At 42.4% G+C, this 15,306-nt stretch overlaps 1 protein-coding gene across 1 annotated transcript in view; it reads right to left on the bottom strand.

Moving 5' to 3' along the window:
* Positions 1 to 3,837, bottom strand: part of pcloa (piccolo presynaptic cytomatrix protein a) — a gene marked incomplete at both ends in the record, with an annotated part of 50,815 nt that extends 46,978 nt beyond the window's left edge. The window contains 2 exons of the mRNA XM_079235896.1: positions 238 to 1,477; positions 3,626 to 3,837. Of these exons, the coding sequence (XP_079092022.1) occupies positions 238 to 1,477; positions 3,626 to 3,837 (1,452 nt within the window). The remainder of the gene's footprint in view (positions 1 to 237; positions 1,478 to 3,625) is intronic.
* Positions 3,838 to 15,306: the final 11,469 nt, after the last annotated feature.

Genomic DNA, 15,306 nt, shown 5'->3' with positions numbered 1-15,306 from the left:
CGTATTGTTTATTAATTTAAAACATGCAAATCTTCAATAATTTCCATCATTTCCAATAGTTATCGTGCAGTTTGATATTTTGATATGTCACACACATACTATTGAAGAATGTGTGACCTTTCATACCCCTGCCATCAATAACATGGACTCTCTTGTGTATTATTAAATAAATGTCAGTATACCCAGCAGAAGAAATGAGAAAGAGTTTTATGACTTTGAAAAGAAAATATCACTTACCGCTGAGTCTGGGGGGCTGAACCCACAGAGGCTGCAGACCTGGTTCTTACACTCAGTGCAGTTATTGTAATTAGGTGTGTCCTTAGACCCAATGTTCAGCTGTGTGGTCTTACACAGTGGACAGAGTCCACCTCCGGGCTTTCCAGGCCCCTGTTGACCAGAAGGGCCTCCGTTCTTTACTGGTTCTCCCGGATGTGCCCCAGGGCCTGGCGGCCCTTGCTGTTTGGGTCCAGGCTTCCCAGGTCCTTGTTGAGGGGGTCCACCTTTTTGTTGGGGAGGGCCACCCTGCTTGGCGCCTTGACCTGGTGGTGCTTGACCTGGTTTGGGGCCCTGTTGCCCTGGGGGTCCTTGGCCTGGTTGGCCCTGACCTTGCCTGGGGGCCTGCCCAGGGGGTCCTTGGCCTGGTGGACCCTGGCCTGCTTTGGGTCCCTGGCCTGGTGGTCCCTGACCTGCTTTGGGTCCTTGGCCTGGTGGTCCCTGACCCTGACTGGGTCCTTGCCCAGGCTGTCCTTGACTTGGAGGAACCTGGCCTGATTTGGGCCCCTGGCCAGTTTGTCCCTGAACTTGCCTGGGGGCCTGCCCAGGGGGTCCTTGGCCAGGAGGTCCCTGGCCTGCTTTGGGTCCCTGGCCTGGTGGTCCCTGACCTTGACTGGGTCCTTGCCCCGGGTGTCCTTGACCTGGAGGAACCTGGCCTGATTTGGGTCCCTGGCCTGGTGATCCCTGACCTTGCCTGGGCCCCTGCCCAGGGGGTCCTTGACCTGGCTTTGGTCCCTGTCCAGGAGGGCCCTGACCCTGTTTTGGAGGTCCTCCTTGTTGTGGTCCCTTAGGACCTGGCCCTTGCTGAGGGCCCTTGCCTGGTGGCTTTCCTCCTTGCTTGGACTCAGATGTTGTAGATGCAGCTCCCTCTTCCTCATCCCCAAATAGTCCAAACTTAGGGATGTTGACAGTATCGCCCATGGAGGACAAGGAGGAGGAGACAGAGGAGGTCATAGCACTGAGGGGGTTGGCCCCGCTGAGGAAGCTGGATCCAAACATGCCGGATGACTTGGTCTCTGGGTCTTTAGGCTCCTGCCGGAATCTGGATTCAAAAAGGCTGAGGGACGAGGGGCTGCGGCCCGGTGAGGGCTTGCCAGGTAGGCCCTGGTTGAAGGCGTCTACAGTCCGACTCTTACTGAGACCTGTAGGGCCCCTGGAGGCCCCTGCCTGCGGGGAGCGCTGATGGGTATCAGATACTGATGTTCTGAAAAACAGAGACAGTTTTTGTTAGCACTTCTTTTATTGCTATTGCTTATTTGTGTACTTTGGCAATGCGAGAATACTTTAAAAGCCAATGTATACCGACTCAGCAGCAACAGCTGACCCAGTGCCAAAATAAAAACAGGCCCAACTTGTAATGAAATATACTTTCGCTCCTTTACCTTCTTCTTCCCTTAATTTGCCACTGTAATTTGTTTGATGGAAATCAACTGATATTAAGATCATGAAAACTACAACCTAAATAGCTCTCTCTCTCTCTCTCTCTCTCTCTCTCTCTCTCTCTCCTGAAATATTACTGGTATTATTGGATTCTCAAACAAACACATAACTCTTGCTGTCTGAAATACATTCACAAAGTATCAGTAATGCAGTATTTAATGCATGTGCTATTTTACTATCTATTGCTTGGGATGTTTACTAACTCATCTGCTTCTACTGAAGCTGCATTGTGCTAAGTTAAGACCATAGAACTAGCTCTTTGTTAATCTCAGGGCCTTTCAACACATCAGTGACCACAGAGCGTGTAGCAGCCCTGGGGTAAAGCTGACAGGAAAGTGAATACCGCTGAATGGCATGGAGTGTAGATCATTGAGATAGAAAGGGAAATGCTGGCCTCCATGAGGGTAAGCTGAGACATCTTTGTTAGCTCAGGCTAAGAGGCAGCATACACCACCTACACACTGCTAGGCACGAGCGTGAAAATCAACGGGATCCTTCGAGAAATGCATCACTGGACTAATGGGCTAATGCTTTGTTATTGTATGATGTGTGTATCTAACATACAGACCTAGTGGTTTCTTAGGCTGCTGTTTAAAAAGTCCCTGGTGCTTCTGCCATTATCTCTAAGATACATTACATTATGTGGCAATAACGTTTAAAGTTGTAAACAGCATTTGATTTTGTTTTATAGTGAGCACTGAGTAATTCAAGACTATGCATGATAAGAGCCTGGAAAACGTTGGAAGCATAGTGTTGCAAAGCCAGCTATTGGCCCATCCACTGCAGCGGGGTTTTCAGCACCACGCACAGCAGCAGTGCATTTCAGCACCATGGACAGCGAACAGACGCCAGGACCCATATCTCGACAGTAAACTATAAAACCCGACAAAACCAAAATCAGAAAGCAGCAGGAGGGAAGCCTAGACGGATGGCATTAACGATGTCGTTCTATTTATAGACTTATTAATATTAATACACCCCTCCCATCCCCATCTCCAGCTCAGATATAAATAACATGTCTCCCCAATTGGAGCCAATTAGCGGTACCGCACAGCACACTGTGTTATCAGATATCGAGGTCTCTGTCACTATTATCTGAGTAACATTCACATCTGAAGCTCAATGGAACTGGTATATTGTTTTCATTGGCAGCCATTGACAGCGTATTTCCCACACAACCGATTTAAATACAATGAATGCGGAATCCCGAGGAGGAAGTAAGTAGAGGGTCTGGTTGGCGATATTAGAGAGCGGATACACAGCTGATAACGGTAGAGATTTGTTTAGCTGGGTGTTCAAGCGTCGTTCAGATGGGAAGAAAAAAAAGAAAAGAAAAAAAAAAACACTGGGCACGACAGATTTTACCCAGCAGGCATTTCGAAAATTTCGCACAAATATTGGAGGTGTGTCTGTGATCTCACACAGAGAGACAACCCGTGGACACGGATTAAAACCATTCACCATTTCAGACTGATTTCACACCTTGGGTCTTATACAATCATTGTATAGCGAGCAGCTAAAAGGAGGTTGTGGATCCATGTACAACAGGATGCACAGCGTCCAAAGCGGCAGACAATCACTCGAACGTGTCCAGCCAATGTTAGAGCTGTATTGGGCAAGACATGTTTTATTTATTTTTAATCTTTTTGTGTGATGCAGAGTATCAGACGTTAATGATAATCCATGTATTGAGCTCTAAGATTATAATACTTTCTTGGCGCGGTTGGGAGGATCAGAAATGGGCGTGAACGAGCTCTCAGCCTCTTTACAGCATCCTCCAAATGATGCTTCACACTACCACAACACATCCACTCGGTCTCTCTCACGTATCACAGCCTGGTTAGTGTGGATATCTTAGGTGCATCAAAAGAAAGAAGAAGAAAAAAGAGAAAATGCTGGTGAATAGCCCTGCCTTCGTGCAGCTGCTGCGCCTCCTGGCTGCCTGCCTTGCGCCCTTGACATCGCCGCGGCGAGCTGCCTCCTCTGCTCCTCGCTGAGTTCACTCAGGTTGACCGGGGTCCCATCGGGGACCCGTACAAAGCCCCCCTTCCCGTCAGGTGCCAGCCCCTCTGGTAGCCCAGACGGCGGCCCTTCGCCTCCTTCCAGGCTAGCTTCGTTCCCCATGATCGACCCCTCCCGTTCCCTGTATTCGGATCAATGTAGGATCCGAGCCTTCTCCGCGTCTTTATGTCCAAAGTGCGCCTCGAACACGGTGTCCCTCGGTGTCTCGAAGCATCTCAGAAGATGTAGTATCAGCGGTTACTGTCCGTCCAGGTGCCGTCCCTCCATTTCCCTCGTTTCTACATGTTTTTCTGTGTCGCGCATCTCTGCAGCTGCACACCACAGTTGCCACAGTTTTCCGCGAGGGGGTCTCTGTCTTACTATTGCTCACAGTCACATATGGTGGTTTCCGGTAGGTTTTACAAAATAAAATCCTAATTAGATGCCATTAATCTAATTATTTAAGAGCTCCTCAATTAAAGACATTGGGTGAAAACGTATAACTACATAATGTGCAACCTGGAATGAACAGGTCTGCATAATAAAGACATTGGTGTTTGCCTTCGACTACATACATACTATATGAATAGGTCGTATACCAGATAAGCGGAATACAATTCAAAGCTTCACTTAAAAAAATCGGTTCGAGTTTTGCGCCACCAGACCAGCACTTCATTTATTAAAAACATGTAATGTAAGATTTTTAAGGCATTTATATTGAAACCAAACTGGCATTACTTCCGTTCCGTTCTATGTAACGCAGATTTTCCAACATCCTCTCGACTCACTGCGCATGTGCCGTCTGTGACAGGTGATCAGAAGACATCAGTGGAGGAAGATGTGTTTTTAAAGGGGACTTCCTCGGTTTAATGTTGCTGGTTCGATTGTTTAAAGAATCGAGCCTGAGGGGAACTGAAAGGACAGGTGGGATCACTGATGCTGTTCTATTATGTGGTCATTTAGTGTCTTTACAGTAGAGAGTTGTAGATATTATTTGTAGGTCAAGTATCTGGGGCTCAAGTGAAAGGCTTGTAGAAGTCCATATATTCTGTATGAGCACACACTGCACTTCATACAAAGTATCTCAGTATTGTGATATCACACAAAGAGAAATGTATGCTACATAACTACGGGCATGTTTGTCCATCCTGACCAGCTTTAGCCCTTCATCTAAACAAAAAACATTCAAGCAATCTCATTCAAAATGTTACATATATAATTTTAGGGGAAATTGGCACTAAAAAATATTCAAAAACACAGATAAAACATTGAAGGTCTTCAGATGACTCATAGCATGAATAATATCTCATATGCTTTGTTCTTTTTCTCCACTGGCAGCTGTAAGATAACTCACTTTATATCTAAACCTTTTATATTCTCAAATGTGTTAATGTGCAATTGAAGACTAGCAGACCCATGTGCAGAAATCCAGTTGACTGTAAATTACAATGAATTATTCTCTTGTGAATATTGCTGTTATTCTCATGGAGAACCCTGCATGTGATCCAATGTGTAATGTGTAATAATTATAAAAGATCACCAATGAATACCACAGAAGCCGCAGTATGTTGCATTACCAATATATATTACCAAACATATTTAAAAAATGATACAGTACAAATGTATTAGATCAGCCCACATGCTGAAAAAGACAGCCGAACATAGTACAGTAGCGCCACTGTACAGAGAATATGCACAAGCAGTCACCAGATCCAGTGAGAAGGATATTAAAATGCGTTGCCTCTGCTGTACATCAAGCTGATGTGCTGCAATCTGACAGCGAGTGCTCATTTGCTCTGTTGTCTGTGGAGCTCTGGGGCAGATGTGTCCTCCATGCACCCAGCTCACAGCCCTCGGTACCTGGGCAAGGGTGGAGAGGAAGACCGGGTGACTACAGTCTGCATCTCAGCCAAAGTCCAATATGTATGTGTTTGCATCCATTTTTCCTTATGGAAAAGCTCATGAAAAGCATCAAGGACTATGTGACATCACAGATCATCATATAAAGCAAATTTTAGATGTGACAACAGCTCCAGTAAGTGGGACATATGTATTGTGTCTTTGATTGTGTGTGTTGTGAGTCTACCCATTTGGTGTTCAGCAAATACATTACACAAATAGCACGATTGGAATCATTAGGAGAATGCACATCAAGTATGTTATGTGTCATGTTAGTGTAGTTTTACAATTTGGGAAATGCTTTTACTAGATTTCTTGCTGAAGATTGATAAGCTGCACTCTCATGTCTGAGCAGTAGATATGAAGCTACAACCAGGTTATGGTTAGCTTTAGCATAAAGACAGGAAGCAGGGAACCAGCTGCCCTGGCTCAGTACAAAAGGTAGCAAATGAACTACCTTTTAGCACTAACATATATATTTTTGTTTAATCTATACAAAAACTGAAATGTTATAATGTATAATAAATGGATAATGCATACATGTAGTGTAAATATTGAGCCTTCGAGGTGCTAAAGACTTCTTCCAGTCTTAAAATGTGAATATGTTGTTGACCTTGTTGCGGCCACATGGGTCAAATTCCAGCTTTAGTATTCTTTGCTTTATTTCCCCCATCCTATATCACTTTTCTTTAAACTGCCCATTTAGAATCTTGATCCCTACCAGCTCTACAGTACTTTGTGTTCCCATGTGTGTGTGTGTGTGTGTGTGTGTGTGTGTGTGTGTGTGTGTGTGTATATATATATATATATATATATATATATATATATATATATATATATATATATATATATATATATATATATATATATATATATATAAGCCTCTTTTTTTATTATAGTTGTCTCCCTCTGTCCTTTTAGTCTTTCTCCTCCTCCTCGCCTTAGTGTATGCATATGTGTCGGCAGAGGTGAATCTTGGTTTCTGTCTTCAGTGATATTATGGTAGTGTAGCGATTGCTATGCTCCTCCCCTTCTTCCCACTGATCGCTGAAGCGCGGACTGATTGTCTCTACGCTGTGAGGCGGAAGCAACCCGTACATGCATGCTCGCTCTCTCTCCCTCTCTCCTTCCCTCCCTCTGTATCTCACACACACATTCACATAAACACACTGACTGAAGCATCCAGCCGTGCAAAGCAAACGCATTCACCCAGACAGACAGACGGACACACGCACACACAGGTGTAAACACACAACATCAAACACAGGCCTGGGGACAAGCACTCTCTGAGGCATGTGCAAACCCTGCAGTTTATACAGACACACACACACACACACCTGCATACAGTGCACACAGAGTAGACTCACTAGTACAATGCTATCAGGGCCCTTGACTCATATTTCTGTTTTAGAGCAAACAGCACAATGAAATTGCATCTGTTATTGAAATGTATCCAGTGATTGAAGAAGTACTCAGATCCCAGATAAGGATGCCTTCAAAATTATACTTCATGTTCAGAAGTATGTGGAAAAGTACTCATTTAGCAGAAGAATGACCCCTGTGATGTATTATCATTTGTGACAATAATGCAATTGTTACTGTCACAAGCCAAAAAGGTTGGGAAGCACTGTTTGATATTTATTAGATATTTATTAGTGTAGATTTTCAGCATATCATGTATATTATTACATTATGGTATATTAAGTACCTTACAACTGCACATAAGTACAGTGTAGTTACTGAATGTATATTTGACACAGACAGCTTGTGTGAGATGTATTTGTGCCGCGAGGCCTGGCCAATGTAACTTGAGGCTGGTAACCGGATAACACACACTGCACTGTGTTCATTAAATTTGAATACTCAGTCGGAGTATGAGGCAAAGACACGAACAAAAGCAATTGTTTTTGCTGCTGCAGTTGAACTACAAAACCTAGCTTTAAATTACTAATAATATCTTCCTAAATACCACAACTTGCAGGTTTACCCAATAACACAATTTCCCCAAAAACACCTACGATGCTTTTTTAGACATACATGTACCACAACGGCTCTTTTTCCCCTGTGAGAAGGTTGAGTTACTGTCTCAAACAATCTACCAGAACCTTCCCCAGAGAGCTTTATCTCCATAATCCCCTCTTCTATCCAGAATCAAATGGTTACTTATTCAAAAGACAAGCAAAAATGTGTGACATACCTTCACTTAAGTGTGTTACAGGCAGGAGTATGTTTCCTTGAAGTCGCCGTGTGAGGAGGTGAGGCAGCTCCCTGGTGACAGCGTACTCACACGTGATGTTTAATTTCTGGTATATTAGGACTGAGCCTCTGTCATCCCTATTACCAACCTGGCACGCGTCTAACACCGCCCCCTCAACGCCAAATTCTCCAGACCAGCGAGACACTGTGGACTAAAAATACCTTTAAAGTCATAGAAGCTCCCTCCCTCACCTCACTCAATCTCACCATCTACATGCCTGCGCTCATGCACACGGGTAGGCAAGCGTGGGTGCACCTGCTGCCAACACACACACACATACATACACACACACTCCTGCAAACACAAGCTGTGACACAAAGACACACTCATGCGCAGACATAAGAGGTCCCTCTAATCCTCTTTTCTTCTGAGAGATAGGCCAATCACACACTGCTTTGCACCATAAGCTGTTTTTTTTGTACACACAGTGCATTTAAGTCCTGCTGTAGCTCTCTGCTATAGTTGAGGGTCAAGTTAACTCACTGGCAATCGACTGAAACAACAACAAAAAATAAACAGGAAGAAAAAGGCTCCCAAATCAATTATTCATACCGTGTCTAACTAGATTTTACCCTCAGAATACTTTCTATCACAGCAGCCACCAACATCCCAAGAAGCCATAAGACCAGCATCTGTTGAGCCCAGGAAAAGAGAACAAATGAAGTGGATGACAAAACTGCAACATTACAGGAAACATGTATTATATCTCCGCGTCTTTCTGTCTCACTGCATGCAGAGGCAGTTTCCCTTCAGCTAGATTCTGGGACTCATTCTGGGACTCAACACAATGCCGGCGTTGTACAAGTCACTTTTGTTTCATACAAATACACAGCAGCACAAATACAAAGGCACCAGCATGGAAGAAATGTGTGCATCGAACTGAGGAAAAAGCTTGAATTAATGCCTGTCTCTGATATTTAGTGACATGGAGTGTGTTTTAATATCAGCAACGATTTGCTGAAAGCTAAATCTCACATACCGTGTTTATGTCTGGTGGCTCAACAGTCATTCTGGTGCACATCACCTCATCTGCATCTGAGGTGGATTTAGAAAAGGTGCATGGAGTTACTAAGGGAGCATAGTGTTCACTTCCAATTATCCTTTCAGTCTAAATCACCGTCAGGAAGTCCTAAAACTGTATCTTTCAAGGAAAAAGGGGATGCTTTTCGGACAATGAAACAATTCTGAACTTAGTGCCTGTAAGATTTCTTGTACGGAGGTTGTTATGGTGTGTGGGTGAAGGGCGTGAGGAGGAGACTTTAACTGGGAACTGTTAATAGGATTTACTGGTCACAGTCTAGAAGCCAATCTCCAAAATCCACTAGTCCAGTGGCTGGTGGAAGTAGGTGAGAACTAGGACACACTATAGGTGAACAAATACACTCATATTTGTAGTTATACATCTAGAAGGTAGCCACAGTGGCATCCCTGATTTAACTGGAGCAATTTTCAGTTTGTTCCAGGCACTGTTTTTCTCACTGAGATCACTCAGATAGTGTGACAGTTCTCTGATGTCTTGTTCCTTGCAAGTTTTCCTTCCTGCGAGTATACCAGACAGCTTCTTTGTCTCTTCAATGGAGGCTGCTGCTGCTAATTAACAAGGTTTTTCCACAGTGAATCACACACAAGCTGCTGCCAGAAATGGAAACGCATCACCGTTGAAAGACTCACCTAAAACCGGGGTTGTAAGAGCAAAAGGCATGCATGAATGGACATTGCGTTTAAGATGCATCATGGTGTTATAGCTCACATCTGACTCATGCTGCTGTTTGCATGCAATTCATTTTCTTTGGACAAATGTGGCATTTGAGAGAAATCTTTCAATGCTTGGCTCACCAGTGTAATGGATTTGTGTTGTCTCCTCCTCTACTCATCACCCACTCCCGCTCCACATTCCACTTTCATTTTTTCTAAGTGAATTGACAGCAGCAGACATCTTTACTAATGCCGCTCTCGCGTCTAATGGGCTGATTCATCAGAAGTGGAAGCGGACTAAGATGAGTCCTTCAGGCGGAAACAAAATAGGATCATTTTAGAAAGAAATGGATGGGAGATAATGTCAAAGTAATGGGGTTTAAATGCCATTTGAAGTCATAAATAACCCCACAGCTCATGAATCATCAACACCACACACCTGTTGTTAAGGTAGTGCGTCATTGCCAGTGACGTCATCAATTGGCAACAAGGGGGTAAGTCCCTTGAGTTAAGCTAGACTAAACACAGATGAGTCACACCGACGGCAAAATGTGAGCACATGCAAACATGACATTATGAAGCTAACGAGGGGGTTACATAAAATACTTCAAGGCCAACTGTCTCTGTAGGTCTTGGCAGTTTCCAAATGCTGCTTTAAATCTTTGTTCTTGACTTGTAACGTAACAAAAAAGTGACGTTTTCACCAGAACGCGTTGGCAGTCCATGGTGATTTACCAAGTCCTTGATCGTAACCCTGCAGCACAGAGCGAATCAGTATTCTCGTCAGAGACAAAGAGGAATAGGTCATTGATCACCTCATCAATCCCATGTAATCAGTGAGCGGAGAGGTCAAACTTTATATCTCTCCCTGCACTGCTGCGTAAGGCTGTCTCTGTTTAGGACTCCCAACCTTGTAGACTGTGTTGAGGAGGCGGGATCACAGCCATAAATCATGGATTCTCAACAACAGACTAGGAAACAGCACTCCCAGAGGGCACTGGCTATACCGAGGACACCTCAGGGAATATATGTGCAGAGACAAAGCGCTTGGTTATGTAATTAGCATTTTAAAGTGACAGGTAAACCTGGCTGAGTAGCTTTTATTTTCGTCAAAATAGATATATGTTGTTGGTCAGTTAATGCTCTTTTAAGGGACTGTATGGAAGTTATTGGTGTCGGCAGAGAGGTTGAACCTTGCGTTTCACTTTTGAAAAGAAAGGAAGAACGTCAACAGCATTAATTGGACTTCTGCTAATATATATATATCATTATCAATTAATCTAACGATTAGTTTCTTAATTTAGCGATTAATCCTTTATAAAATGTAAGAAAATACATGTTTCCATTATGTTTACGCATACTTGTCTGCACTATTTGACCAATCGGGGGAAGGCAAAAAGAGAAGGCAAAGAGAGTTGCACCTGGAGATCCCAGTTAAGGCTCAGTGGGGTTCGGTCTTCACGGAAAATGTCATCGAGCACCAAGGAGAGCTGCTCTGTATCAGATCCCTCCCCAGTTTCCATGGTTTCCTGCAGCAGCTGCCACTCACCTACAGTGTTCCTAATTATGGGATCAGTTGAAGATTAGTTCAATGCACATGGCAGTTCCGCAGTACAGTGCAGCGCACCTACAAAGCCTACAGCTGTGAGCTTTCACTTCATGGACGTATGTGAACTTTGTGTGTGTGTCCCGGCTTTTTACAGAAGCTCAAAGGGAGAGAGAGAGAGAGAGAGAGAGAGAGAGAGAGAGAGAGAGAGAGAGAGAGAGAGAGAGAAAGAGGGATATGAGCACAAACGTATTAGGCAAACCAGGAAGTGAGAAAAGATGGAGTGATGAGAATAGAGGTGTCGTGATGTACCGGTAAAACATTTATTATTTATATAATAATAATACACTAGACTTGATTTCCCTCAATTCCTTGTGTTTGCTCCTATGCAAGAATGAATGAGCTTCTGAATAGAGACTATTTTCAAGAGTCGTGAGGAGCTTTAGATATACACACTGTCTTGTATCTTCAGCACACACACACACACACACACAGAGAGAGAGAGAGAGAGAGAGAGAGAGAGAGAGAGAGAGAGAGAGAGAGACAGAGAGAGAGAGAGAGAGAGAGAGAACAGTGAGATATAAATATTGAACAGATGTATTGATGCAATGTAAATGTAAAATACTTTAGCGTTTTCATTTCATTTAAAGTTTAGGTAAAACATCACCCATCAAACTCCTTCTGTGGAGTCAAATTATGTTTCGAAAAATAAATAATTTTGGCCTTAAACTTTCTCTATTTTTAGTATGAAGATATCCCCCCAAAAAATCCTCTTAAAAATGTCTCAAATACGATGTCATACATTTCAGATTGGGATAAGGAATTTCAAAATGTAACGTTAGATAAATACATTTGCTGTGGAATTAATTTTCCAATAAATGTAATACAGTTTGCTGTGATAATAATATAATAAGTATGCCTTTTAAATGCTGAATTTGTATGTATCCTTTGACAGCTAAATTGTTGTTGAGAGTCTGCTGTAAAAAAAAAAAAAAAAGGAAGAAAAGAAATGTAGCTGTGAGGAGCAGAAGAAGGGGAAACGCTTTAGACAGTGAAGAAGCTCCCTCAAGCAAAGGACACAGTAATAAAACCCCTCCAACATGATGGTCCAGACAACTCCTTGCTGTGGCGGAAAAATGTGTATTTTTAAGACCGAGACAGACCCACACACATATGCACACAGACACACAGGACATTCAAGGACAGTCGCCATGGTAACAGGACCAGCAAATATATAACAAGTGTGTGAATCTTGAGGGCCGTGGACGTGATTGCAGCACTCTAATCACTTCAGCTGACATGTGTGTGCACGCACGAGCACACCGCTTCTGAGAATGGGTAATTGTGTCCGACCGTGAAAAGAAGAGATTTCCGTGGAAACATTACATGCTAAGATGTTTCAGCTTCCTTCTACAAGAGTCTGATGGGCTTTGACGGACGGGCTGCACGGGCAGTTAGACAACAGTGACCTCTGGTGGTTCCTCATGAGAATCATCATCGTCTCTGCAGGCCGCAGTCCCCTTTGTTGTTTGAGTTTACAGGCATTTTATAATGGAAGACATTTTGACATGTCGCGGTGGAAAATAATATAACTTATTCAGAATTTCCTTTTAGCTGATTGACTGTCAAGGTGCTGGTATTGTGCATGCTGACACGCTGTCACACTGTCATGGTTTCCTGGGACACGAGAAGAACAGAGCCCATGTTCATGTATTAGCAGACAAATACACAGTCAATTTGTCAGTCAATTTTACTCAAACTGAAAAATAAAAATTGGATTCAGTTCTACCTGGAATTGGATTCAGTTCTATATGGAATTGGATTCAGCTCTCTTCTGTCCCATAAACCATCAGCTCAAGTGTAGTGTGTAGAGGTGTCATGGCGGCGGATACGGAACTTATTAAGGAACCGTGGTGGGTGTGGGGAATCGATTCAGCATAGTATCGCGATACTTTGCGTGGCGATATTGTATCGATACACGGAAGCCAAGTATCGATCTTTTATTATATAAATTATAAACTTTTTGTCCAAAATCAATTGCTTTTTCAGTCCACTAGATGGTGCTGTGTTATTTTCTGGTGAGGTCAGCACAGGTCCCGGATCAGCGTGATTGGTAGGAAGGAAATAAAAATGGAGACACCGGAGAAAGAAATTAGAAATGTGCCGTACGTCTCGACTTCCTGCTACTCGTAGCGCCGCTGCTCGTACAGCACTCGCGACACAGCGCTCGTCAAAGACGTTAAAAAAATGAATCAAACCGGCTGCTGGTGCTATAGATGATTCAGATTCAGATTCAACTTTATTGAATAGCAGCGTTGGAAGCGACTGCCATTCAGATACACTTCCTGGAGAAGTCGGTGAAATTCACCGAGCTGTGTGCGCCTACGGATAATATTATGAACCCAGACACGAGGGTGTTTGATGTTCCTGCGTTTTTGGAATTTCCACAACAAGTATAAAGCAGAACTAGTTATTACTAGTTATTTCCATTGTGGATGGCGGAAATGAAAACTGTTTGCATAGAGATAAGCCCCGCCCCCATCTCCGGCGCGAATGACGCGGCTATGTAGACTGTAATACAAGCAGTTCAGTTTGTCAGGTGCAACATTTATGACATGTTGCTCAGTTTGTCTGCTTGACAATCACATTTTGATGCAATAAAAATTATTGAAGTGAGATGAACAGACTGAAAGCTTTATCTTATTAGAACCAAATATGTTGACAAACTTTTCCTTTGGGGACAATTTGCAGTTGGAAAAAGGTAATAAATCACAATATATCGCAATGCTCAATATATCGCAGTATCGTGATAATATTGAATCGTGACTCAAGTATCGAGATAGTACCGAATCGTGGGACCTCTAGTGATTCCCACCCCTACTGCAGGTACATATGTTCTATAGCTGTATTAATGTAGTTCCTCTAATTTCTTTTCACAAACAAAATGAATTACTAAAATAATTAATTATTATTAAAATAATTAGGGCCCGAGAACTGACGTAGTCAGAGCGGAGGACCTATTGTTCTTCTAATTTGTATTATTAGCCCTCGCACCGACAATGTTGAAGAGGGACCTATTGTATTATTAGGGTCCGAGCACCGACAACGTAAGTCTGGGAGGACCCTATTGTATTTGTAATGTTATTTTTATTTTTGTCACTAGGCCAATTCAACTGCCTTTTGGGGGCTTTATCATATCCCGAAACTTGTTAAATTTGATATTTTATCTGAAAGAGGGCTTGTTAAACTATAAAACAAATATATTGGTCAAGCTCAGGATATGATGGTCTAAAAATGTTGACCAATTCTTTACATGTGAGCAAGACCAAATGCCAACAGGACATTCACATCTCTATTAATTTGTTTTTAATACACAGGTATTGGGATAATTACATGTTCTAGGGGTAAACATGTCCCTTACTTTAGCTATAAAATATATTTTACACAGTATTTACAAACAAGCATTCATTTGAAAAAGGTTATTCTCTAGTTTACCCACATTTCTTTTAGAATTAAGGGGAATTTCAATGGAATCTTACCCCATTTTTAGGTTATTTAATTTTGCCAATTCATAACCTGCAAGCAACCACAAAGATATGCTTAATATTTGTTGATTTAATTTAATTACCATGAAAAAAAAAACAGGTGGAAATCATATCAGTGAACAATACATTTCATTAATGAAGGCAATTCAATCACATTTCACATACAAATGATAAATGTAACTTCCATTAACAACCATTAATCATGAACAGACAGATGTAGGTTCAAACTAAAAACAGGCTGCTGCTTAGCTACAAACACTCGGGCAAATATGGAAGTACAACATTGAACTTAAGTCATTTTGGTGGAAACATTGGCTGAACTTTTCAACTGTTTGTGAGCCATGAAAACAATTAGAACATTACTTGAACAGCTGTTACAATAGTAGTGAATCAAAGAGAGAAAGTTCATTCAACAAAAGGTAACATATTCACGTCCTGAAACCCTTCACGTCCTGAAACCCTACATCTTAAAGAGATGAGATCTAGAGGATGATGTTAAAGAAGAAAGAACGATGGAGATAATTAACCACAATTATTTTTTCATTTTTAGTTATTCTTCAGTCATGGAACAAAAGGCAGTTTAATCTTAAGTAATGAGTTTAAACTAGAGAGAAAACATTGCTGAAGAGAAAGAAGGTTCAATATTTACC

The sequence above is a fragment of the Taurulus bubalis genome, assembly GCF_910589615.1.
Source record: "Taurulus bubalis genome assembly, chromosome: 20".
NCBI lineage: Eukaryota > Metazoa > Chordata > Actinopteri > Perciformes > Cottidae > Taurulus > Taurulus bubalis.
The sequence above is the reverse complement of the archived record's forward strand: the minus strand, read 5'-3'. Positions and strand labels throughout refer to the sequence as shown.